This window comes from Lissotriton vulgaris, chromosome 5 (assembly GCF_964263255.1).
Source record: "Lissotriton vulgaris chromosome 5, aLisVul1.2, whole genome shotgun sequence".
NCBI classification, from domain to species: domain Eukaryota; kingdom Metazoa; phylum Chordata; class Amphibia; order Caudata; family Salamandridae; genus Lissotriton; species Lissotriton vulgaris.
Window position 1 is genome coordinate 1,315,425,915 of NC_141693.1, and position 26,187 is coordinate 1,315,452,101.

Genomic DNA, 26,187 nt, shown 5'->3' on the forward strand with positions numbered 1-26,187 from the left:
ATTTCCATTTGTTTCCATTTTAGTTGCACACTTTACACTGCTCCCTAGAAAGGTGTGCTAAAATATCTGAATGGAATGAGAAAAACACATTATCACTCGATATTGGAGTTGGGAAATGGATTTAATTGCAGGAAAATAACTTACTTGTGGAAGAAGGAAAATGCCTTGACACCTTATAAATATTTCTCAACCTAAATAGTTTTCTAGTGGGTATTGTAGGCTTACATATGCTTATATAGATAGACGATTTTCAGAGTTGCAGGTTTTTAATTTGTGTTTTTCTTTGAAAATCGCAAATACATTAAATTTGTAAGTGGAAATCTTCAGCAGAAAGATTTACTACTTTTAAAAATATCTTGGTTTGTCAAATCCCCTGACCTTTTGATTGTTAAACTGAGCAAAAGCTTGAAAAGCAGAGTGGAACTATGTTTTGTAGTTGGTTTTCATAAAATAAGACTAACCACTCTCTTTCTAGTAGTCTTTTGGAACATTCCACAAAAGTAGTTGTGGTTAGGCATCATTAATCCTGCTAAGTATTCTGTTGGCAGATGTTTAAAAGCAACTATGCGGAATTCAGTTAATACTTTCTGTTAGCATTAATGCTTCTTATATAATCGTTTGTCCAATATACCAAACTGCTTTCAGGTTATGGCTCACTCCTCTGCATGCCACTTCATTGGTGTCGCACTGCGGCAATGAGAAATGATCAAGATGAAACAGGAATTGTGATGCAACTGCAACCCTCAAAATTGTTGTCATGTTATCCAAGAGGTCTTGATGCAAAAGAGTACTTGCAGGATGTAAAGACCCCCTTAAACTTGTATAGTTAGCATGTCCCCTGATAGATGGGTGGAAACTCTCTTTACTGGCTACAGCTGGAACTCATGTGTGTGTGTTTTTTTTAAAGTTTTGATGTACTTGTACACTCTTTTTTGTAAAAATGGTGTCCTTGTCCACAGTGCTGGTTCTTAACAAAATAAGACTGAAGAAGGAATATGCTTGCGTATTTGAGTTGATAATTTCGGGTCTGTATCAACAGTCAAGTTCAAGCAACTTTATTGTGCAAATGCCTAATGGTGGTTTTAATGTGATTCTTTGTTTCCAACCTGCAGAACATACTGCCTCAAAGGCAAGTGCCAAAGAAGCAGAGAAGATTGCCTCTGCTCTGCCGCCCGTTGTGCCAAATGTGGAGTTTATGTCACGGAATGCCCAGGGTAGGTTAATCCCTGACACAGTAACCGATCGGAGTTGAAATCTGAGCCCTGTGGAGGGTTAGCCAAATTGCCATATATGTCGGCTTTATAATATTAGTTTATGCAGACTTTGTTGTAATGAGAGCTAGAATGTTATCACTTGCTTGTGGCCTCCAATTTATGCAAACTAAGAGGTTTCTTAGGGGTATTTTATAAGATTTTTACATGATGTGGCTCAGTTGGGGAGTACCTTAAAAGACATTGGATGTCATAAATGTATGGGGAGCAAACAAATTTGATGCAACAGCATGTAACCTGGTTAACCCTTTTTATATAGATGTTTGAAATGGTGTCACTTTGTATGAAACCTTTATAATGACTTTTAAGAATCTGACATAAAGAGAGGTTCTGCAGTATTTAGACATGGTGACGTGAGTAATGCATGTGACAATTGAAAACCAGATAAGACATTTAAAAAAAGTAATCTTTGAAAAGGTCATTCCTGTGGCCATTAGAAGTCAGTGTGATTCAAACAAATCTGATAGGATAGAAAATTGGAGATACAGTATCAAAATATACAATTGAAAACAACATACTGTGGTCGATGTACTTTTTGAACCCTTAATGAAGTCCTGGTGGGGAGGTCTCACTCGGGACATGGCGACTGGGCCACGAAAAGAAGCATCCAGTCATGAGAAAAATCCCCTCCATAATTTGAAGATTCCAAATCCAATTAATGGGAGGGGGAGAAATTACTGAAACAATAGTATAGAAGCATTCTTCTCAATGCTGAATCCAGACAATGCAGGGCACTGTCCCTGTCAATGATGTACTTATTGACTAGTTCACACCATGTATAAAATCGTATAAACACACTTCTGTTGTCTGGTTTATATTTTGCCCAAGTTCTTAGGGATATATATCTGCCCAATATGTATTGAATCCCTTTTATTTAGGCATGTTGTGACAGTTGATAGTTCATAACTTGTGTATGCTGTGCTTATGTTCCAATCATAATCGTTGGAAGTGTGTATTTATTCTTATCTGTTGAATAAATGTGTATAATCCCTAATGTGAGTATAATTTTCCCTTTTGGTGACACAAACTATTGAGGTGCACACAACACCGTTGAGATGAACATTTAGTGGTGTGCCAAAGTGAAGTCTGGGAGAACTTGGCAAGATTGAATCACAGCAGACCAGCAAAAAAGGGTTAATTAGGTGCGGTGTGGGGGCTGTGGCAGCGGGTTGACAAACATAAGATGCACATGTTTGTTATTACACGATGCCCATGTGTACTCCTCTTGATAGACCAATATTACAGCATCACCAGCTATTTGTTACTTGTGAAACTAGAAAAAGTAAAGGTGGCCTTGAGAGTTGTAGGTCTTATGGGGTATACCTGTAGACTGTCTCCCCATCAGCTAAGGAGTGGTGAACTTCACACATCTTCAGAGGTTTGCTGAAGTCGGGCTAAGAAACCTGACTGAAAACATTAAGGAAATAGGAAATGCCTCTAGCTTTGAGGGGAGGAGAAGGAAGGTAAATCAGAAAAATAAGCGAGGAGTGGTTTTGTACATATGCTAAAAGTTACAGTATGAAGGTATGTTCTTGAATTACCTTCACCAGGTTTGAGTCTTCTTCAACCAGCTGAGGTAAATGGGAGTTTCTCCAGTATTGACTCATTCATAGATTCACATACTTGAATCTTCCCCGTCGTCATGGTGGGAGCCCCACGGAATTTAGAATAAGCAGTACTAAAAAGTGCATTGAAAGATCATAGAAAAAGCAAGTGATACTGTTAACCAAGTCACATTGTTTTAATAGACCCAAACTTCAGCCAATCAGAGACTGGACCCATGGCCACTTCTCACTTGCATAGCCACTAGACATCAGATTTCTAACCGCACGTCATGTGTGAGGAAGTCTCCTTGAACTCTGCTCAGTTGTTAGTTGGTGAATCATTTAACCCTGTTTTCCTCTCAAGGATTTCTTTGGATTCAGCTTTAAGGTACTGTGTTTTACCTTCAGTATGTCTGGAGGATTTAAGGAAAGCCTTTTTAGGACATACCGGTCCTGTGGAAAGGCAAGACTATTTTCTGAAGATCCTCATAAGGAGTTCCTATTTTGTTTACTGCCTAACTATAAGTCAAAGGATTGTAAGCACTGCAGAACCTTTTCTGTAAACTATGGCTTCAAAAGAAAAAGTCCAGATCCCGATCTGGTTCAGACAAGGAGGAGGGTCCTAGTCACTCTCCACCAGAGAGAAAACGCAAACAATCTGAAAATCGCAGCTTCTAAGGACTCCTTTACAGGCTCTAGGTAGAAGAAATTGTACACCTCATCTTCTGTACCTCTTGCTCCTCAGAAAATGACCTGTCGACAATAAGACCGTTGACAGACCCTTCGTCGAGGACACCAGCTTCAACGAAAACTTCATAGACAGCTACTCCTTTAACGTCTGTGAGCACAGTCACTTGAATGACAACGGCTTCATCAACGAGGGACGTGACGTCTACCACCTAGTCAATGGCGATGATCTTCCAGTTGATGATTGTCAACATCAGTATTCAAGTCACCATCGATACCAGTGTCTTCGACTGTGACCATTATAAAGAAGTTGCCTTTGTCGACGACCTAATCGACAAGGCACAAAAAAGCAGCATTCTTGCTGAAAATGTCTCTGCTCAACTCCGACCAGATTTGACGTCACCCAGCAAGGTGTCCCAACTACCTCCCTCCCAACTTCTTGACCCAGAGGAATCAGCCTATGAAGGGACTTTCGGGCTTGCATACAGCCCTTCATAATTGCAAGTTAAGTGTCAGGATTCGGAGGATGAGGAGGATCCTGGCAGGGACACTCCCAGTTACTTAGAAGGAGACTATTAATTCACGGACCGGCAGCAGCCCATATCCCACTGATACAAGTCCTTTGAAGAGCACTATCCCTACGACGAGCACGATGATGAACATCATGCTGCAGGTAGAGTACCATCGCAATGCCCATCTCCTTAGTCACTGACTTAAGACACATGCAAAATGATTGTTATAAGCGCTTTCCCGAAACACATGCACCAGTCCCTATAGCTCCGGGACTCACAGAGGCACTTGCTGTGGTACCTTTGCCACCAAGTCCCGTACCAGAACGGACTCAGGAAATCCGACCTACACCTCCCACCATAGCCATCAGGAATGATTATATTGAAAGCGATCCAGATCAGCCCAAGGAAAGAGAATTACTCCAAGACCCAGATGCACTAAATCAGGAATGTAATGACTATCACTCCATCATCTCCGTCACCTACACCTTTTTCTGCAAGTTCTCCTCCTGAGGACATCGTGGATTTTATGAAATAATGAAACGTGCTTCCAAGAGATTTCATCTGCCTCTCCCGCTCAAACAGAATGTTTTCTGTAGGATTTCAAGGACTCATGAAAGAAATCAGTCAGATGGACCCCTATTGTCTCTTACATATGGGAGGAAGGTTTTAAATTAATCAAGAACCCAGCCTCAGTCACTGCTGTGGCTCCTCGCATGGACAAAAAATATATGGCCCCATATTCCTCCCCGGCATGCTTGATAGGGCATCCTCGTCCAGATTCAGTGGTAATGCAAGCAGCACAGCGAAGATCCAGGAGCCCGTCTGCCCCTTGTTCAGCTCCAGCAGACTAGGAAGGATGAAGACACGACAACAGTGGCAAACGCTTTGCAGCTATGGCAGCCAACGTCAAACGCACTGGCCTTTCTAGGTCGCTATGACTGCCAAATGTGGTCCCATTTTGCTTCTCTTCTCGACCACCTTCCCGAAGATTGAAAAAAAAAAGGAGGGTAAGAAGACATTCTGCAGGAGGGTGCCATGGCGTTGTCAGAGATTATTGATACAGCAATGGACGTATCTTCTTTCGCCTTTAGGCAGATTGCGGTCCTGCACCGATGGGGTTGGTTAAAGGCTACCTCATTTTGCCCAGATGTCCAAGCCAAGTTATTGGATATGCCCTTTGATGGGGAGAATTTACTCAGCAAGCACGTGTATAACTCCCTTTAGGCCATCAAGGCTGACCAGGACACAACGCATTCTCTAGGAACACTACAACAGAAGCATTTTCTGTCCTTTCATGGAGGAAGAGGACAATTTACACATTGATCCTCTTACCAGTCGTACAGGTACCAGCCATACGCACAGCAAGTATATCGACCCTAGGATTACTCGAGACAGTCAGCTTGAAGGAGGCCTTTCCTGGGAGGAAAGCCCAACATTCTGCAAGACGTCAGTGACGTTTCTCCGGAACTAGTCACCTTTTACCACCACAGACCACATTCGAACCACCACCTCTCCGCTTTTGACAACCAAATGGAAGAGGATCACCTTGGACAAATGGGCGTTGGAGATCATACATCAGGGTTACACCCTGGAATTTGTTCAGAAGCCCCCCTTTCATCCTCCTCCCAAGAGATGGCATCAACACCTTACTCTCCTAACGCTGGATATTTCCGTGTTCTCTTGAAAGGAGCAGTAGAGGAAGATCCTTTCCGACAACGCAGCTTCTATTCCAACTTCTTCCTAATAAAGAAAAAGTGTGGAAAATGGAGACAGGCCATGGACCGCAGACAGCTAAACAAACAAACATATATTTTTTTAAAACCTTCAGAATGCTGTCATTGCAGGAGATTCTTCTGATAGTCAACAGAGGAGATTTCATTACGTCTTTTGATCTTAGACGCATATTTCCACATTCCCATTCACATAAACCATTGTCTGTTCTTGATGTTCGAGGTCGTAGTGGGCCACAATCAATTGAAGGTTCTCCCTTTTGGTCTATGATAGACTCCCAGGGTCTTTACAAAATGCATGGTGCAAGTCAATGCTTTCTTGAGAAGACAGTCACCTGGTATTCACCTACCTGGACGATTGGTTGATAAATGGCTCCACATTCCACTCTGCAAAGAATCTACCTTGGCTTGTCTGCATCTGTTTAAGTCTCTGGGGCTGCAACGAAATATGGAAAGGTCATCTCTCATTCCAACTGAGTCATTGGTATTTCTAGGGGCCATTCTAGATATCACAGTTGCCAGAGCTTATCAGACTACAGAGAGATTCAGAGAATAATACAGAAGGCTGCTTTCTTTCTAAGATGAAAGTGCACTTCAGTGCGGATATGCAAATCAATGTTGAGGGTGCTATCCTCGTGCATCCCATTAATTCCAAACTGCTGTCTAAAAATGAGACCTCTACAGGAGCAGCTAGATGCTTATTTGAATCAAATTCACAGCTTGTTCGAGAATATCATTGACATCAACTCTATGATTTGGAAAGCTTTGTCATGGTGGGGAAAGGAAGGCAATATTTCTCCAGGTCTTTCCTTCAAAGTGGCATGGCCAAGTTTCAGAATGACAACAATGCTTCTTTGGGCAGTTGGGGAGCACATTTCCAGGAGCTAGAGTTCTTCCGAAAATGGTCTGTCCAGGAAGCGCAGATGCACATCAACATGCTAGAACTAAAGGACATTTTCCAAGGGCTACAGTTGTTTCTACCCAGAAATTGCAGATCCTCTTTCCTGTCAGAACGTACACCACTGCAACTAGGTTTTACCTTGCCAAGCAAGGGGGCACGAGATGAAAGAACCTCTCATCAGATTTGGCAGTGGTTTCTAAAATACAAAACTTCATTGCAAGACGAACATGTCCCGGGCATAGACCGTATATGGGCAAGTTCTCTCAGCATGGCAACCAGTCAATGCCATGAATGGGAAATTGACCCAGACAGCTGTCTCATGTCTTCAAGAATGGGGTACCCAAAAACTTGACCTTCACAACTCTATTTAGCAAAAAGTGTGAAAGGTTGGCAAGCAGGTTCCCTCAGTAGGGTCTTGGGGAAATGCACTTCAGGTACAGTGGACAGGAATGTTTACCTTTGCACCCGTCCGCGCCTGTACGTCGCCTCTCGCCAGGGACCTTAGTGCGGTAAGGGAGGGATCTGTTGTCTACTCCTCAGGAGATCTTCTAAATCTTAACGCTCCAGGCGCTACATGTAAGACATGTTCATTATTACACCAGAAAGGCAGCTTTAAGTGCCCATGTGGCTATAGCCTTCGTAGACCTCTGTCACTCCGGTCTTTTGTTGACCTTCCTCAGCAGCAAATCATGGTTGTGCAACTTAATGTTAGATCCCTACCCAAACATCATCTGGAAATTCAGGATCTAATTAAAAACTACGCCTTAGACATTCTATTCCTTACGGAGACCTGGCTACAAGAAGACATGCACTCCGTTATTAATCTTGCCACTCCATCAGGATACTCTGCATACACGATAAATAGACATTCAAGGGGTGGAGGCATAGCGATGTTGGCCAAATCCCAAAATGCCTGCCTATTCACAAAAATGGACATCGAAGGTAGCGAAAGCGCCCGCTATAGTGTCAAAATTAATCTGCAGTTAACTCTGTCCGGAATCCTGATTTATAGACCCCCCGGGACATGACAGTAGTTTTAAGGCCCTCCTTGAAACCGTATGCTCTTTGGTAACAATGACAGCCAATTTCAATATTCTTGGGGACCTAAACATCCATTTCGATCTCACCACAGACAAGAGGATTAGCAGTCTGCTTGCAGATCTGGCCGCGTTTCAGCTCTGCCAGTTAGTCAGTGGCTCCACGCACATCGGTGGCCACCTCCTAGACCCCATCTTTTCCAATTTGGAGGACGTGACAGTAGAGGCCCCTATCCCCATGACTTGGACCGACCACCTGTTGGTGATTATGACTATACCTATTAGTGGTACATCCAAATCGTAACCTGCCCAGCGCGTGCTAAAGCGACCATGGAGAAAACTCCGCCTCGAAGAATTTCACGTACTCCTCAAGGCTGACCCCCCTAAAATCAACGAAGACGTTGAAGTAGGTTACGAGGGCTTCTGCAACTGGATCACCCAGGCACTAGATGCCCTTATACCAGCTAGCTGGAACAGGGCACGCTCCCAAGAGTCGAGTCCGTGGTACAATGAAGAACTCACTTCCCTCAGGAAAGATTGCAATATTGCCAAGCGCAAATGGAGAAAGGCCTATGACCCTGTGCTGAAATCACAATATGTCCAACTACAAAAGAACTATCACAGAACTATCTGTAGAACTCGAGCCTCGTACTATGCTAAGGAGATTAGTTGTAGCCAATGCCCATCTAAAACTATATTTAAAATATTAAAAGAGCTAAGTATAAAAAAAACAGCAGAGGAATTAAATACCCTCCCGACACACTGTGAGAACCTGGCATCCTTCTTTATTGACAAGATTCAGAAGATATATAACGCTTTTCCTGCCAGGTCATGTCTCAAAGCCTCAGCCACCAGGGCCACCCATAAACTCATGGAGATTCCTTTGCTGAACCAAGAGGAGCTCCTCAAAGTTTGTGACAAAATCAAAACAGGTTCACCTGCTGACCCCCTGAAATCTGACCTTTTTAGAGCAAAGGACTGGACTGTATTCAGTCCTCTAGGAGACATTATAAATCTATCCTTCTCCACTGCCACTATACCCACCAGATTGAAGCAGGCCTGGGTATCTCCCATCATTAAAAAAAAACATATTAGACCCCTCTTTGCCCGAGAACTTCAGACCCATCTCGCTGCTCCCCTGGCCAGCCAAAGTAGCTGAATCCCATGTCAATACTACCCTGACTAAATTCCTTATATCTAATTCCATCTTAGATATTTCCCAACATGGCTTCCGCGCAGGACATAGCACCGAGACGGCACTCTTGAGTGTCACAGAACATCTCCGGTCCATTTTGTATTCCGGTAAGACGGCAGCACTGATATTGTTAGAGCTCAGTGCTGCCTTCGACACGGTGTCCCACGAAGTGTTGCTATTCCTGCTGGAGGAGGCAGGTGTATCGGGACAAGCCCTGAACTGGTTTAAGGCATTTTTATCAGACAGGTCATTTCGAGTCTCCACTCCCCTGTTCCTGTCCAAAGAGCGCCGTATCAGTCAAGGAGTGCCGCAGGGGTCTGCACTCAGTCCTACCTTATTTAATATTTATGTTCAACCACTGGCTGAGGTGGCCAAGAGACGGGGGTTGTCGTTAGTATCGTATGCTGACGACACCCAGATAGTGGTAACATTAAGTGAGGAGGATGGCCTGAGTGCACAGAATTTTAAACAGGGCCTCACTGACATTACAAGCTGGTTGACCTCAAATTACTTACAGCTTAACGCTGGTAAAACTGAGGTCTTATTGGTGGGTAAAGAGACGGCGGCCTTGGATGACAAATGGTGGCCCGAGGCACTTGGTAATCTGCCGGAGCCTAAAAGCTAGGTGAAACATCTTGGAGTCTGGATGGACTCTGTCCTCAATTTTACCCACCAGACCAAAAAAGTTGCGGCAACGTGCTTCGGGATCCTTCGGAACCTCAAGCCGATCCTAAAGTTTTTCGACCCCCAGACACGCCAGCTAGTGGTGCAGTCAGGTATTCTCTCAAGCCTGGACAATGCAAACTCTCTACTTGTGGGAGAAAATCAGGCCGAAAAATCTAGACTTCAGCGAGTCCAGAACGCTGCGGCTAGAGCCCTGACAGGCCTCCCTCGTTTTAAATCTGTGCGTAGCACGCTCATTAAACTCCACTGGCTTCCGGTAGAGAAGAGGATTCATTTTAAAACCTTATGTCTCGCATTCAAGGTCTTGAAAACTACCTCGACACCTAGGCTGAGCCCTCTTTTAACAGCATACACACCCCGTCGTGCTCTTCGTTCGGAAGGCCAAAACTTGGCAGTTGTCCCCCATTTTAAGCTGGCCTGGATGGGCGGCCGCTCCTTCCGGCACCTTGTAGCTAAGCTCTGGAATGCTTTACCCTCCCAAATGTGCGGTCTTAACGACCTGCTGTCATTCAGAAAGGCCATAAAAACCCACCTTTTCTGCTAAACCTCTAGGTGTGTGAGTCCCAGGTTTCCATCCGCTGTAGCTTACTTCCCTTCTTTTTGCAAAGCTCCGGGACGCCCCTTTGCTGGGGCAGCCGTGCGCTATATAAGATCCCATAACATAACATAACATTTCCATCCTTCCCTCTCATTCTCAGGATGTTACAAAAGTCAAGAAAGAGGCATGTCATCTTATTCTAATAGCCCCGGCATGGCCCAGACAGTAATTGGTATAGAGAACTTCTACAGTGGCTATGCCCACCCATCCACTTCCAGCCAATGAACAACCTAATCTCAATGAGAAATGGCCAGATATTACATTCACAAATAAAGTATGCCAATTTGTCAGCCTGGCATCTCATGAACACGAGTTTGGATATCTAGTTATACCAACAGAGTGGAAATCTATCCTGGAACAGTCAAGCTTTTTCCATAAATAAATCTTATATTGCAAAATGGAAGAGATTTTGATGTTGGTGTATTGAAAATGATCTACATCAGAGCAGTTGCTGTATCTTCTTCACTTGTCAAAATCAGACTTGGCACACTATTCACCAAGGTGCATTTAGCAGCAATTTCCAGATTCTGCAGAAAGACTGGGCAAATCTCTCTATTGTCCACTTGACTGGAAAATGAATTTATTAAAGGCTTGTTTAGGGCTTTCTCACCAATCAATTCCCCTAGCTACATCCTGGCAGTTAAATACAGCTCTTTCCCAGTTAATTAAGCCACCTTTCGAAACCTATTCATAATACAGACTAAAAAGTATGTCTCGTGGAAGACGGGCCTTCTATTGACCCTGAAGTCGGCCTTGAGGGTTAGAGCGATTCGGGTATTTACAATCTCTGAGCCTTTTCTACAATTCAAAGACGATAAATTATTGTTTAGGACAAAATTAATTTCTACGGTTCCTACCTCTTTTCACTTGAATTAATCTATAATTTTGTCAGCATCCTTTAAGAATCCTTCGGTGGCGGCAAAGGCTCTTCATTCTCTGGATGTCAAACGCTGCTTGAAATTCTACATTACAGGACAAAACTCTTCAGAAAATCTGATCAGCTTCTCATCTCTTTGCACCTCCTAAAAAAGGATATGCACTCTCCAGCAGCAGCATAGCTCGCTGGGTACAACAGCTATTACTTTTTACCACGACAAAGAAGGAAGGCCACTGTTGGGAAAAGTGGCCGCACACTCGACCAGGAAGATGGCTACATCCACAGGCATATTTGCAGGAGTGTCGCTTCCAGCCGTTTACAGGGCAGCAAAATTATTGAATGCCCCTACTTTCACCAAGCATTACTGTTTGGATTCAGCATGGAAGGTGAATGTGGCTGTTGGGCAGGTAGTCTTAAGTCACCTTTTTCATTAAAGTACAGATTATATTTTACTTTGTTTTATTGCTCATATGCTTTATGTTAAGGTATTAGTGTGATTGATTGCCTGTGTTCCAGCTCTTTTTGCTCGCTGATAAGTGTCACAATGCTTGATATCTTATTTCAGGTACACCTCTTTAAGAGTGTTTCTACCTACATGCTTTGTTTACTTACTGCTAGCTGCTCTGATTCAAGCATGTGAATCTTATGAAAGATTCAATACTAGAGAAACAAATAACGTACTTGCCTGTACACTGTGGTTCACCAGTATTGATCGCTTTCATAGATTATCATGCGAACCATCCACCTTCCTGTTTAGGCCTGCCACTCTAATACCTCATACGATAATCACATATATGAAGCGACGGACCGTGGTTCAATTCCTTCTGCGTGTTATTCAGTCAAAGCAGCAAAAATTCCAGACGTGTATTGGAACTCATCGCTCTATGCTCACTGGTCAGTAATGTAACTGACCCGTGAACAAGGAACGGTGAGCTCCGAAACACATTGGATGGTTTTGCTGCTTTTATTAAGTAAACACACAGCCGTGGCCTGTTTTTTCTTGTATGTGATTATCTTGTTGGAGGAGAGCAGCATTGTTATGATTGGAGGGGTCTGCTACCCCACCATCACAAGAGGTGGAAGAATCCGCAAACTTGGGTTCGAGGCATGTGGGCTGCTAAATTCATATCTTTGCATTAGATCGCCACCTAGTGTTGGGTCCGGATGATCGCACATTGTTGTCCTGGAAGAGTCTTCGAAGTATCCTGAGATGGGTGGCTCCTCCCCTGGACTACAGTGCGCATGGGCATCGGCTCCATCCCCAGATTGTTTTTTTCCGCCATTGGGTTCGGATGCGGTCTCGACGTCTCTCCGTCGGAACCGAATAAACATTTTTTTTTCACGGCCTAAAGGCTGGGTTCTTAACGTCGGTATTGTTTGCGTACGGTCTCGAGTTTCTTCCGTCTCCCGGAGCCGGAATCACCGGAGTTTCTTACAACTCTTCGGACATCGAGGCCTTCTCATCGCGACTCGACACTAAGTTCCCAACATGGAGCGGAGTCCGTTTAAACTCTGCCCGCTCTGTGGGTCCAAATACCCACATATAGACGTACACCCGGTATGTAATAAGTGCCTTTCGCCAGACCATGACGAAGGAAGTTGCCGGGCCTGTGCGAAGTTCAGGTCGAAGAAGACTCTCACGATTCGGCGCGCGGTGCGCCTTGTGGCCAAGCAAACGGCCCCGGATCCAGATAACATCTTCGATGAACAAGAAGAAGAGGACCAGAGCCATCATCTTCAAATCTCCCCGCCTGAGACGGAGGTCGAGGCCGATCCGGAATATGACGACGACGGAGTCGTGGGTCAGGGCCTTGAATACGTCGACGAGGTAGGGGACGACGCCATGGTTTATGGGGCCGAGGAAGATAGCTCAGAGGACGAGCTATGCCCCGAAGTTGAAGAACATCACGAGGGGGTCGCGGGATCGCCTGTCGGCCTTACCCAAGACCCTGTAGCGCAAGCCACGGCCCCGCCTGTCGGCCCGGCCACGGACAAACTTGCTGCGCCTAGGGTTTCGAAACCGAAACTGAAAGCAACGGTCTCGACTACACCTAAAATGGCCGACCCGAAACCGAAACCGAAAGTGAAGGACTCGAACGTCCCTAAGATGGCGGTCGCTACGGCGAAAACAAGTAAGACGACGGCCTCATCGACTCCGTCGACCTCCGGTCCACAGAAGTCGAAGAAACACGGCGATTCCACAGGGTCGAAATCAGCGCCAGAGGAGAGATCCTCTAAGAAAAGTGGCACGCACAAGACAAGCTCGCCGGCGCCGGCGAAGCCTGCTAAAGCAACCGTCACAGCACCGGCTCCAGCGGGGACATCTGCGCTTCGCTCCAAGGACTCGGGGTCGGCGCCGTCCATCCCTCATAAAGACCTCCGGAACGTCGCATCCGAGGGCAAGGTCACCACGTCGGTGCCAAAGTCATCGGTCACCGACGCATCTCTCGTGGCCGCTTCGCTACAAAGAATTAAGGACAAGGTTCTTTCCTCGTCGACGCCAACGCCATCGACGCAGAAGGCGGCAGATGTCCCGGACAAGCCGGCAAGCAAGCTCCTCTTCCTTCTGCCTCCTAAGGTGGTGCCAAAGGCTTTTTCCTCTAAATCGACGCCAAAGAAGTCGGATTCTTCTACGGTGGGAACGTCTTCAGGTCAAGGGATCGACCCCGAAGAGGATTCGGAGTGTTTTATAGATGCGGACACGGGGAAGTTGACGCTTTACAAAAGAAAGATCACTTCGCAGCCGGTGGAATCCTACGTCATTCCTCTGAAGAAGAAGAAGTTTCCACAGGACGCCCCTGTCCTCATGGAACCTATTCTACCTCCTCAGGGAAGGAGCCCAACACCGTCTCCAGACCACTCTGACAGTGGGGACTATGGGGAAGATGAACAATACACGTTCCCAGTAAATGAACCTGATTCACAGCCAGATTCTTACTATGGCATTGGGGACCAGGGCAACCAAGACGTGGGGCAAGAGCCACAGTCCTTCGGTACACGTGCATCCCCTACGGAGGATTCTGCAGGTTTTCACGCACTAATGGAGAGGGCAGCTGCCAATCATGATGTGGACATGCATGCTGACCCAGTTGAGGAAGACTTTCTATTCGACACTTTTGCAGTGTCGGAAAGAAATGTAAAGACACTGCCTATGCTCAAAGGGGTCCTCAAGCACGCTGCGGACATCTTTAAAGAGCCTACCAGGGCGAGGGTGGTCAACCAACGTATTGAAAAAAAGTACAGACCAGCGCCTGCAGACCCTGCATACATTCGTGGACAGTTGCCGCTTGACTCCTTGGTGGTAGCAAACGCACGCAAGAGGGCCAACTCCCAAACAACGGGTGAAGCTCCTCCCCCGGATAAGGAGTCCAAGGTGCTAGAGGCAGGAGGCAAAAGAGTGGCTGCACAGGCTGCCACCTTCTGGCGTATTGCTAATACACAGGCACTACTGGCACGTTATGATCGTTCACATTACGACACACTAGAGCAGATTGTAGAACACCTGCCTCAGCAGTTTCAAGAGGGCACCAAAATGCTTATACAAGAGGGACAACTGATCTCCAACGCGGCCATTAAGTGCGCACTTGATGTCGCGGACACAGCTGCTAGGGCAGTTAACACCAGTGTCATGCTCAGAAGACAGGCTTGGCTCCGCATATCGGGGTTCAAACCTGACATTCAAACAACCATACTTAATCAACCAGTCAATCCGGATAGACTGTTTGGTCCAGATGTTGACACCACCCTGGAAAAGATTAAAAAGGACACTGAAACTGCTAAATCGATGGGGGCCCTACAATCTCAGCAGTTTCGGGGCAATACTTTTCGTCGCTCAGGTGCCCGTGGAGTCACCAGAGGACAGATGGGTCAACAGTCGCAGTTCCCTAGAGGTGGAGCACAGTCCTCGTACCCCAAACAAAACAAGAGGGGCTACAGGGGAAACAGCAACAAAGGACGTGGCAAAGGAGGCAACAACTCACGCTCCTCTGCCCCAAGCAACCAGTGACTCTCTGTCACTGCCCCCCGACCATTTAACACCTGTCGGGGGGAGAATACAGCAGTTCCTGCCCGTCTGGACCAACATCACCACAGACAGGTGGGTGCGACAGCTTATCCAGTACGGTTATTGTCTAGAGTTAAAGTCCACTCCACCCAACATTCCACCAAGGCAAAGACCTATGTCCGCAGAGCACTTGCACTTATTGCAGCAAGAAGTGTTGGTAATGCTGCAAAAAGGGGCAATCGAGCTCGTGCCGGTGGGGGAAGAAGGCACAGGGGTTTATTCCCTGTACTTCCTCATTCCAAAGAAGGATGGATCTCTGCGGCCAATTCTGGATCTCCGTCCCCTCAATCTGTACATACTGTCAGAGCATTTCCACATGCTTACACTGCAACAGATTCTTCCTATGTTAAACAAAGGAGACTTCTTAGCAACCTTAGATCTCAAGGATGCTTATTTCCACATTCCGTTACATCCGTCCCACAGGAAGTACCTCAGGTTCACTATCCAGGGCACGCATTATCAGTTCAAAGTCCTACCCTTCGGAGTCACAACTGCCCCGAGGGTCTTTACCAAGTGTCTGGCGACTGTAGCAGCGCACCTCAGGAGGCAGAACATCCATGTCTACCCCTACCTCGACGACTGGCTCGTTCAAGCCAGATCGGAACAGCAGTGCGCCGCGGACATGTCGACTACCATTCACCTCCTTCACGACCTGGGTTTCTCGTTGAATTACCCGAAGTCACACCTTCAGCCGGCTCACGTCCGGCAGTTTCTGGGAGCGACAATAAATACCCTGACGGCCTCGGCACAACCGAACCAGGTCAGGATAGACGGCATACAGACTTTAATCCAGAAGTTCAGACCGGGACACTCACTTCCAGCAAGAGTGTTCATGCAGTTGATAGGCATGATGGCCTCCTGCATCTTCATAGTCCCTCACGCACGGTTGCATATGCGCCCGCTCCAGGAGTGCTTAGCAAATCAGTGGACACAGGCTCAGGGACAATTAACAGACCTAGTGTTGGTTACCAGTCGGGCATACAACTCTCTGCATTGGTGGACTCCACACAACCTTTGCAAGGGCCGACTGTTCCAGGAGCCAGTGCCACAGGTTATCCTGACAACGGACGCATCTCTCCAGGGATGGGGAGCACACCTGCTAACTTACACAGTGCAGGGACTATGGACGACGCAGCAACAGAAGATGCACATCAACTATCTGGAACTGATGGCGATCTTCATGGCGCTCAAGTCCTTCATTGTACATCTGTGCAACAAGGTGGTGTTAGTCCGGACGGACAACATGACCGCGATGTACTACATCCAAAAACAGGGGGGCACCCACTCACCACAGCTGTCTCACCTGGCTCAGAGCATGTGGAAGTGGGCCATTCAGAGGAACATCTTCCTCATGGCAGAACACCTCCCGGGGAAGGACAATCAGATGGCGGATCTGCTCAGCAGATACAGTCATCAAATGCACGAGTGGGAGATACATCCATCGGTACTCCAGCCGTACTTCCAAAGGTGGGGGCGTCCAGACATAGACCTGTTCGCCACAAGGGAGAACGCAAAATGCCAAAGCTTCGCCGCCAGGTTCCCACACCCCCAATCGCAGGGCAATGCGATATGGATGAACTGGTCAGGCAAATTTGCTTACGCTTTTCCCCCGACACCCCTGATACCACTGGTGGCGAGGAAACTACGGCAACACTCCATGACACTCATCCTAGTTGCTCCAACGTGGGCGCGCCAGGCATGGTACACCACGTTCCTCGAGCTCTCAGTGGTCCCGCATCAAAGACTGCGCCTCACGCCCAGACTTCTGACGCAGAACCATGGAGAAATTCAGCATCCAGATCCGCAACAGCTCAACCTAGCGATCTGGCTCCTGAAGTCTTAGAGTTTGGATACCTGAACCTACCTCCTGAATGCATGAACATCATCAAGGAGGCAAGGAAGCCGTCAACCAGAGCATGCTATGCCGCAAAATGGAAGCGTTTTGTCATTTACTGTGCAAACAATGACATAAACCCGCTAGATGCATCTATCCCTAACATCATTTGCTATCTGTTACACCTTTACAAGTCCAAACTAGCGTACACTTCTATTCGGATACATCTATCCGCCATCGCAGCTTACCTTCAAAATAGGCAGCATCTCTCAGTCTTCAGGGTGCCAGCCATTAAAGCGTTTCTTGAAGGACTGAAACGAGTCATTCCCCCAAGAACACCGCCAGCTCCCGTGTGGAACCTCAATGTGGTCCTCACCAGGCTGATGGGACCACCGTTTGAGCCAATGCACTCGTGCGAACTGCAATTCCTAACGTGGAAAGTTGCTTTCCTAATTGCCATTACGTCACTAAGACGCGTAAGTGAGTTGCAAGCACTCACGATACAGGAGCCTTTCATCCAGATTCATCCAAATAGGGTGGTACTACGTACTAACCCCAAATTCCTTCCAAAGGTGGTGTCACATTTTCATCTCAACCAAACTATCGATTTGCCTGCATTCTTCCAAAACCCACAAACAGTGGCGGAAAGGATGCTCCATACCTTGGACGTACGGAGGGCATTGATGTACTACATAGACAGGACACAACACTTTAGGAAGACAAAACAACTCTTTGTTGCCTTCTCACCACAACACAAAGGCAACCCAATTTCCAAAGCAGGAATAGCCAGATGGATTGTTAAGTGCATCCAAATCTGTTATCATAAAGCCAAGCGCACTTTAACAATACCCCCAAAGGCACACTCCACACGCAAGTTGGGGGCATCCATGGCTTTCCTGGGAAACATTCCTCTAGAGGATATTTGCAGAGCAGCCACGTGGGTTACACCACATACCTTTACAAAACACTACTGTGTTGATGTACATTCCAAACAGCAAGCGGCTGTAGGGCAGGCTGTTCTCAAGACACTTTTTCAGGTTTCTGCAGCTGGCACGGGCAACCGCCGCTGATGGAGGGACTGCTATGTATTCTATGCAAAGATATGAATTTAGCAGCCCACATGCCTCGAACTGAATATGCTACTTACCAGTATGCATCTGTTCTTGGCATGTAGGGCTGCTAACATTCATATCGCCCACCCTCCTCCCCGGTGCCTGTCGCAGCTGCAGATATACTATTGTATTCAATCATTAGCATGGACATCCTTTACACTTGCCACTCCATCCTCTGCCACAATGGCTAAAAACAATCTGGGGATGGAGCCGATGCCCATGCGCACTGTAGTCCAGGGGAGGAGCCACCCATCTCAGGATACTTCGAAGACTCTTCCAGGACAACAATGTGCGATCATCCGGACCCAACACTAGGTGGCGATCTAATGCAAAGATATGAATGTTAGCAGCCCTACATGCCAAGAACAGATGCATACTGGTAAGTAGCATATTCATTGTTTGAGATGTATATATTGTCTCGCTTGTGCTCTAAATCTGAGGTATATGGTGGCTCTGTGGGGGAGAGAGGGTCCTGGGCCCATCCTTTGATTGGCAGAACCAGTGTGAACAATGTCATTTGCTTTCTCTGGGTTTTTTCATTGTACTTTTTAGTACTTCTTATTTTAAATATAGTGGAGCTCCCACCATTGACGGGGAAGATTCAAGCATGTGAATCTATAAAACATATCCATACTGGAGAATCACAGTGTTCGGGTAAGTAACTTGTTTTTATCTGACCAGTTGCTTGAGGCTAGGGGTTTATTACAGATACCCCCTGCTTGGGACCCTTACCAGTCTGACTTCGTAACCCCAGATATATTGGTATAAATCAGAAATTAACCACTTTGAGACATGATGGTGTAGATGTAAATCCTATGAATTATTGCAGACAATTAAAACAAAAAACCTGGATAATATTAATTTTAAAACTATTAAAATTAATTTGATAGAAAGAAAGCTCAAACAGTAGTTATATACACGTTACAATAGATGTATTTTTTCCAAAATGTTATTATAGCCATGACTTTAAAAAAGTTCTCTGCTGGGCATCATTTAAGCTTCATTTCTCACATAGGATAGCCATGATCTCCAATTGACTGTTCGTGGCAGATGTGTGGGCTTCTCCTAGGGGGAGAGGTTCCTTGCTTGAGTGATCCTGTAGGCCAGGCAGGATTGGAGTCATATGAAGTAATGGGTGAAGGCGGTTTCTTCTTCTTGAGCTTCTATCCTTCTAATCCCTACCCAACGGCTTTCATATTATTACTACACGATAATGCCATGAATATGTTTAATTTTTAATTTTAGGAGAGGTGGAAAAAGCCATGTCTGAGCTACACTTAAATTTTGCTGGGGACCCAGAGGAAGAGTGTCCCTATGAGGCCCTGTACAATGCCACATCCTGCCATTCCCTAGATAGCTTGATGAGTGGCAAGTCATCGGACCGGGACTCACTTGGCCAGGAGGCTGAAACTTCGTTGGTGAAAGCTCAGTCAGTACGTAACCAGGTTTGGTGTTTTTTCTTGGGTTGTGTTTGGTTATGTTATTTTCTTTAAGTGCGGGTTTACAGAGCGTGTTCTGCCAAATAAAACAAGAGAAATCTAAAACAGTTGTAATGGTGGACAAAAAACAGAAGGTATTAAGCTGTAAAATGTTTTTTGTTATCCTCTTTCTAAACCATACTGCCAAGATTTCTGCACTTAGGAAACAGGGCATCTTCCATTCTACTTGTTGCTGCAAGTCTCTGTTGTGACGCTCTGTAAAGTTATGTATGCAGCTTCAGAATGCTCCGTTATTAAAGATGGTGATGGCTGCTAATGCAACTGGGCGCATTTTCACCTTTCGGAGAACTTTTCAAATTAGTTCATGAGCCAAGTAAGGCTCGAGCCTTGCTCGGACTGGCTGCCTGTTTCTGACCCACCCCTTGTCTTATGGGATTAGCAAGTCATAACAGAGCTTAGCCCAATGCCACTAGCAGTACCCCTTTTTCCTCGTAAAACCAAAACGTGCAGCTTCTTTCTTATCAAAGGATAGCTGGCAGCAGTGTTATACATGGCCAAAAATAATTTCTGAAATGGTGTTTCAGAACATTGTTCAGAGGGACATGTGGCAAGCAGCGTTTACTGGGCCCAACCTTGGGGGTTGAGGCCTTTTACTCCTTATGTCCCAGGGCCTGACCTTCTATAGATCTGAGGAACTGGCCGAAGTACCTTTTGAGCACTTGACTCTCTGTGGTATCAGTAGTTCGAGCAGTGCAAGGCTTCTTGGGAGGTGGGGGGGCTAGACACAGGAGGGTGAACACAGTCTCACAAATACGTTCAGCAATAAATGATTGTCCAGTCAAATACTTGCTTTTATGAAAAAGACTATTTATATACAAGTTCAAAATAAATTCAACATTCAAAAACAATACAAACAGTCCCCTAAGGTTAGGGCTCTAGAGTTTTATCGGCAGGTCCCACTCCTCTCTTGCTAGCAATTGTGGTATTCACTATAGGCGACAATCATGTAAAGCCCTTCTAATAATCGGGAGTCTCAGGAGTCCCACTCTGACTCTTTGTTAAAGCGAAAAGTGTTCTAGTGCCGAAGCGCTATATGGTATGCAAGTTCCCCAGAGCTGCCTGGTCCTTAAACCAGTCTTACCCGTACCAGCAGGATCTGAGTAACCGGAGCCTGAGGGCAATGAAGCTGCAGCGGCTTTCTACGGTAAGTTCCTCACACGGCCCGGGAGGGGCAGCGGTCAGATGTACTCCAGTTCCTCACATGCGGTCCTGTGGAAGCAGCGGGCCGGGGGTCCTCAATTCTTTTATTTATTTTATTTTAGGTTTTTATAGAGCGCGTAGTCACCCACGAGTATCCCAGCGCTAAACCTCAGGCTCCTAAGGGATGAAAGTAGGGGATGTCGACGACTCAAGGGAAGAGTAGGGTTTTAAGGGACTTCCTGAATCGTAGGAGGTGCTTGGTAAGTTTCTTTGGATCCTCCCCACAGGTGGCCGCCGACTTAGCTATGCACACAGGCTATGGTCCAATCGCCACAGTAGCATTTCTTCATTTTTGCCCCACCTGGCATATGATACAACTTGGATTTTTAAATAAAAAGGGAAAAAGCTCCCACGTCATTATGAAGGTGCACATGTATGTTGTGGCTGCCTACAAACTGAGGAGGGCGGATGTGTGATGGCAACTTTTTTTTATCTATGCTGTACGGCATCACTGAAAACCATTGACAAAGCAAAACGTTCCTGAAGACAAAGCATATATGCTTGGCTAGTGCTTGTTCTTAACTGTCCATTTATACAACTCACATGACAATTTGACTTGTGGTTTCTTGCTTATAATATGGCAATGTCACCAGGATAGTGGGCAGATGAGGGTTATTGATTGTATATAAGTTCTTATTGCAACCTAATGTACCATATGAAACACTTGTAAACATTTAAGAAATAATATTTTTTTTTAAAGAGTCTTCACATATTTCAAATGGTATTCACTGTGTGAATTATGTGCCAATTGTTTTGATGGCTTAGCCTGAAAATGTATTCTTAGGATATTGTTAGCTGTCCACTTTTAGAGTTAGAATAGTCTCGGTAGAGGATATGGAAATTTGAAGTTTTCTCAGTTATATAATTTAGCCTCAGTAGTTTGGAGAGGAGAGAGTTCTGATGTGTGGGATCCATTGTGGCTGTTATTGATTTACACTGAGATCGTAAGTGTGTGTTCTGAACAGTTGATTACAAATTTATCCACGAAATACCAATAACCACAAAATATATCCTGAAGGAACTGATGGTGAGATGACAAATTGTATTTTTTTTTTTAACTGTCAACATTTTGGCAGGTGTTTGGTGTAAAGGATGTCTCCTGAGTCCTTTCACCCACAGGCAAAAGAGAGATCTTGCAGGTTATGCTTGATAAGGTATTTGAAAATGTCAGTCATACCTCTCATACTTGATAGGTAGGTGACATCACTTATACTAACAGGGATACCATGAACTAAGAGCAGATTTTGATGCTACATCTATTTTGTCAGCACCTTGTGATTTTTTAATCCCACGTTTTGCTATATACTGCAACCTACATTTCCATGTTAAGCCAAAAAAATATTATTTTTACCAATAAAGTAACATTCTGGCCTGTTTTGCTTTTAGGTGTTAACTGGGACTATTTGTCATTATTAGAATTTAAAATCTAAACCCTGTCAGCATTGGACTGGCAATTGGTTTTTATGTTCATAACACCTCTTCTCAAGTGTTTAGAAGCTTGCTTAAAAAGAAACTTGATAAAACAGTGGTTTGAAGCATGTGTAGCTGTAGATACACATTCTTTGCATAATTGTGCCATCTAGTATTCGGCTTGGATGTGTGCATGTTGTTTTTCTAGTCCCATGGTATTGTGACGACTCCTTTTGCTGGTAATGCTCATGGCGATCGATTTGTTTGCCAGATTGTTTTCTTTTGCCATCTGGTTCGAACATTTGCTCCGGTTTGACCCGCCGTGGTGCATTCTTCTTGGTTTACACTTTTCCCATCCCAATTGGTATTGTTATCGATCGTGTTCCTACTTCTCCAGAGTTTGGTTCGGTGATTCAGGACTCGACTGGGTGGTTTCTTCCATTGAGGCCCACGTGGGCGTTTGCCCTTTGAGGCCTTCTCTGGTCGTTAGACTCAGCACTCCCTCTGTGTCACATAAAATATCCGCTGACCGATCTCCAAGGTGTCTCTAATTTGTCTCTTTCCATTGAGCACAACTATGCTGATTGCAACACTTGCCGCTCCTTCTGCTCAAGAAACCTCTTCACGACCATCGGGCTTGACTTGAAATGTCACGGAGTAGCGTAGATGTCACACTGGACCTTTTCGGTACAAAGGACATCAAGGGGGAACACCTTGCCCTAGCAGATAAGGAGACTTTCTCTCATGATGACAGCCCCGTCCTGAAAATCCATGATCGTCTTGCGCAGTCAGAATACTGTACCACCCTAACATCTTCACCGACCCCAAGCAGAACAGCTTCTCTTTAAAGATCGATCAGGTAGTTTGGAGCAGCAGCGACAAATTGCCGGGTTACCACTGTCTTCAGGCCATGATCTGCACAACCAACATTTTCGGACATGCCTTTCCCCGGCTCGGACGCTGAAAAAAGAATTGAGGCTGAGTACTTCAGTGCAGGTCACCCCTGGTTCTGAGTTCAGCTGACCTGCACAGGCACCTACGTCAGCTCCGAAACAGAAGCCGGCGTCAGAGCAGAGACCATCCGCATCAGAGAAGTGACCATCGGTGCCCGACGGCAAGTTCTGCCAGGGATTAGGAACTGTCGAGCCTATTCTTGAAAAATGATAGATTGACACCTCCCAAAATCACCGGATGATTCATCCCCATACAGTCCAGATAATTAATTGCACTCTTGGTTCTGTTGCCCATCCTTCAAAATGGCAACTGACCTTTGAAAAAGATGGATACATGCAGGCTCCACCAGAGCAGAGGAAGAGAATGGACAAGGCTACAAGCCCTTTACATTTTGCTGTACCTCCATCCCCCAGCACTCACGATCAATCTCCTGCTTCTCCAGTTGACCCTAAACCTTAAACACCTCAAGGATCACCTCATTTAGATATCGGGGGACATGGCCATGGACATACCTTTGACAGCCCGCCACAGGATGATCCCTGGCGTTTGTATGATAGTGATTCACCAGCAGATACAGATCCTAAACTATACCCTGCAAAACCTTACCCTCTCAATGATACCACTTCCTACCATGACCTCATTGGTAGGGCTGCTTCTTTACATAAATTAAATCTACATACTGAGCTATTAGAGTATGATTTCCTTTTTTTAAGACTGTCATTAAAACAACGCTTCATCCAGTATGTCCCGATGCTCAAAGGCATGATTCGGCACACCCCAGACATCTTCCAAAACCCATTTAGAGCTAGGGTCATTACACCAAGGGTCGATGAGAATTACAAGACTTCCTCAACTGGCCCACTCTACATCAGGGGCCTGCTCCCACCTGACTCTTTAATGGTAGTAACTGCATGTAAAAGAGTAAACTCTCAAATCACTGGTGTTGCCCGCCACCAGATAAAGAAAGTTAGAAAATAGATGCTGCTGGCAAAAGGGTAGCTGCTCAATCACCTACTGAGCTCCATTGAGCTGCTTTCCCGATATGACAGGGCTCATTGGGACGAAATGGAGGAGCTCCTCCAATATCTATGATGAAAATAGGATTAGAGGCTATAAGATAGTCTCTGAAGGGAAGCAGATCTCAAACACCACCATACGCTGTGCCCTAGCTGCTGGGGATACTGCTGCTAGGGGGGATTAACTCTAGTGTTCTGCTATGTAGGCATACATGGCTCTGCGTCTCCGGTTTTCAAATGGGAAACCCAGCAAAAACCAACCTTATCTGCCTTTTGATGCAGAACACAGGGTCAAGACTGAATTGCATATGGCTGGGTTCAAACTGGAATGGCATGTTGAGCAAAAAAACAATGGATTTAGGCCCAGATCTCTGTACTGGGGTGAATGTATGACATTGTTCTGCATTCTGTCCATCAACTGTTTTTGCTTTTGATGAAGAACACCATTTTAGGCCATAAGCGGACACTTTGTTCGCAAACATTATAAAGGACAACGAAAGAGCAAAAGCGATTGTTGTCCTTCAAAGTCCTTACCATTTTGGGTCCTTTAGCCGTTCATCCTACTATGGAGGTTCCCAAACTGCTTAAACCGAAACCTTCACATCATACCAAAGGTCAAAAGCCCAAAACACCTCTCCCTGGGGCTATTTTCGAGGTTCCTACTGAGGGAGCAATTCCAAAGGTTGTGTTAAAGGCAGCTCTCAAAGGATCTTCCACCACCAGTAAGCCCTGACTTACCTCTTATTTCCCCTGATCACATAATATCATAAGGGGGGTTTTCTCCAAGGGTTCTTTCCCACGTGGCGGAAGCTCACCTCCGACAAGTGGGTATGGTATATTATCGAACATGGTTATTGTCTGAAGCTCATTTCCGCTCCTCCCAACATTGCACCTTGCAAACACAAATTTTTCCCACACCAAAGGTTACTCAGGGAGGATGTCCAAGTGCTCTTCCAAAAAGGAGAAATAGAACTCTTCCCTCACCATCAACAGGGTGCAGGAGTTTACTCCCCATACTTCCTTATCCCTAAAAAAGATGGTCCCTCAGAGTAGTATTGGATCTCAGGCCCATAAACAAATGCATTCTCTTAGAGAACTTTCACACAGTCACTCTTCAAGATTTCATCCCGCTAATACAACAAGCGACTTCTTGGCCTCACTTGATCTCAAGGATGCATGTTTCAACATTTCAGTCCATCTGGCACATTAGCTGTACCTCAGGTTTTTAGTAAGTGGACATTTTCAAATTCAAGGTGCTTTTTTGGGGGGGGAGTACCTACTGCACAGAGGGTCTTCACCAAATGCCTTGTGACAGTGGCTGCTCACCTACGCAGACGTAGCATTCATGTCTTTCCTTATTTGGACGAATATCTTATAAAAAGTGTCACCAAGACACTCTGGTCACTTTCAACTTAGTCCACCATCTAGGTTTTACTATCGGTGCTCTAAAATCCCATATTCAACCACTTCAGAAGCAACCTTATCTAGGGGCACTCCTCAACTAAGAGATGGGTGTAGCTTACTCAAAAGCAGTCAAGATACATTCCTTTCAGCACTCATTCCCCTTTGGCACACCAATGGTCTCAAGCTAAGGGTCAGTGGGAAGTTCTAGTTTTGATCAGCCGTTAAGCCTGCCACACTCTGCAATGGGGCTTCACCAAGACTTCCATTCCTAGTTCTTTCAGCATTGGGGACTATCAGAAATAGATCTCTTTGTCAAAGCAGAAAATGCCAAATGCCCAAACTTCGCCTCCAGGTTTCTGCACCCACAGTCCCAGGGAAATGCACTGTGGACGAGTTGGTCAGGGATGTTTGCTTAAACTTTTCCTCCTCTCCCATCTACTTCATTTTTGGTCCAGAAACTTTGACAGACATCACTCTCTCATCCTGGTGGCTCCCGCATGGGCAGAACAGCCATAGTTCACCACCCTCCTCAAACTCTCAGTGGCCCTACACGAGACACTCTCCAACAAGCAGGACCTTCTCACGTAGAACCTTGCGATGTTGCTCCTGAAGTCTTTGAATTTTGATACTGTAGGCTCCCACCTGAATGCATGGACATT

At 45.7% G+C, this 26,187-nt stretch overlaps 1 protein-coding gene across 8 annotated transcripts in view; it reads left to right on the forward strand.

The window, feature by feature from the left end:
- ANKS1A (ankyrin repeat and sterile alpha motif domain containing 1A) overlaps window positions 1-26,187 on the forward strand; it is a 1,304,293-nt gene that overhangs the window by 616,036 nt on the left and 662,070 nt on the right. For all 8 annotated transcript variants that reach the window (XM_086923222.1, XM_086923220.1, XM_086923226.1 and 5 more), the window contains 2 exons: window positions 1,113-1,214; window positions 19,291-19,478. In XM_086923222.1, coding sequence (XP_086779348.1) covers window positions 1,113-1,214; window positions 19,291-19,478 — 290 coding nt within the window. The remainder of the gene's footprint in view (window positions 1-1,112; window positions 1,215-19,290; window positions 19,479-26,187) is intronic.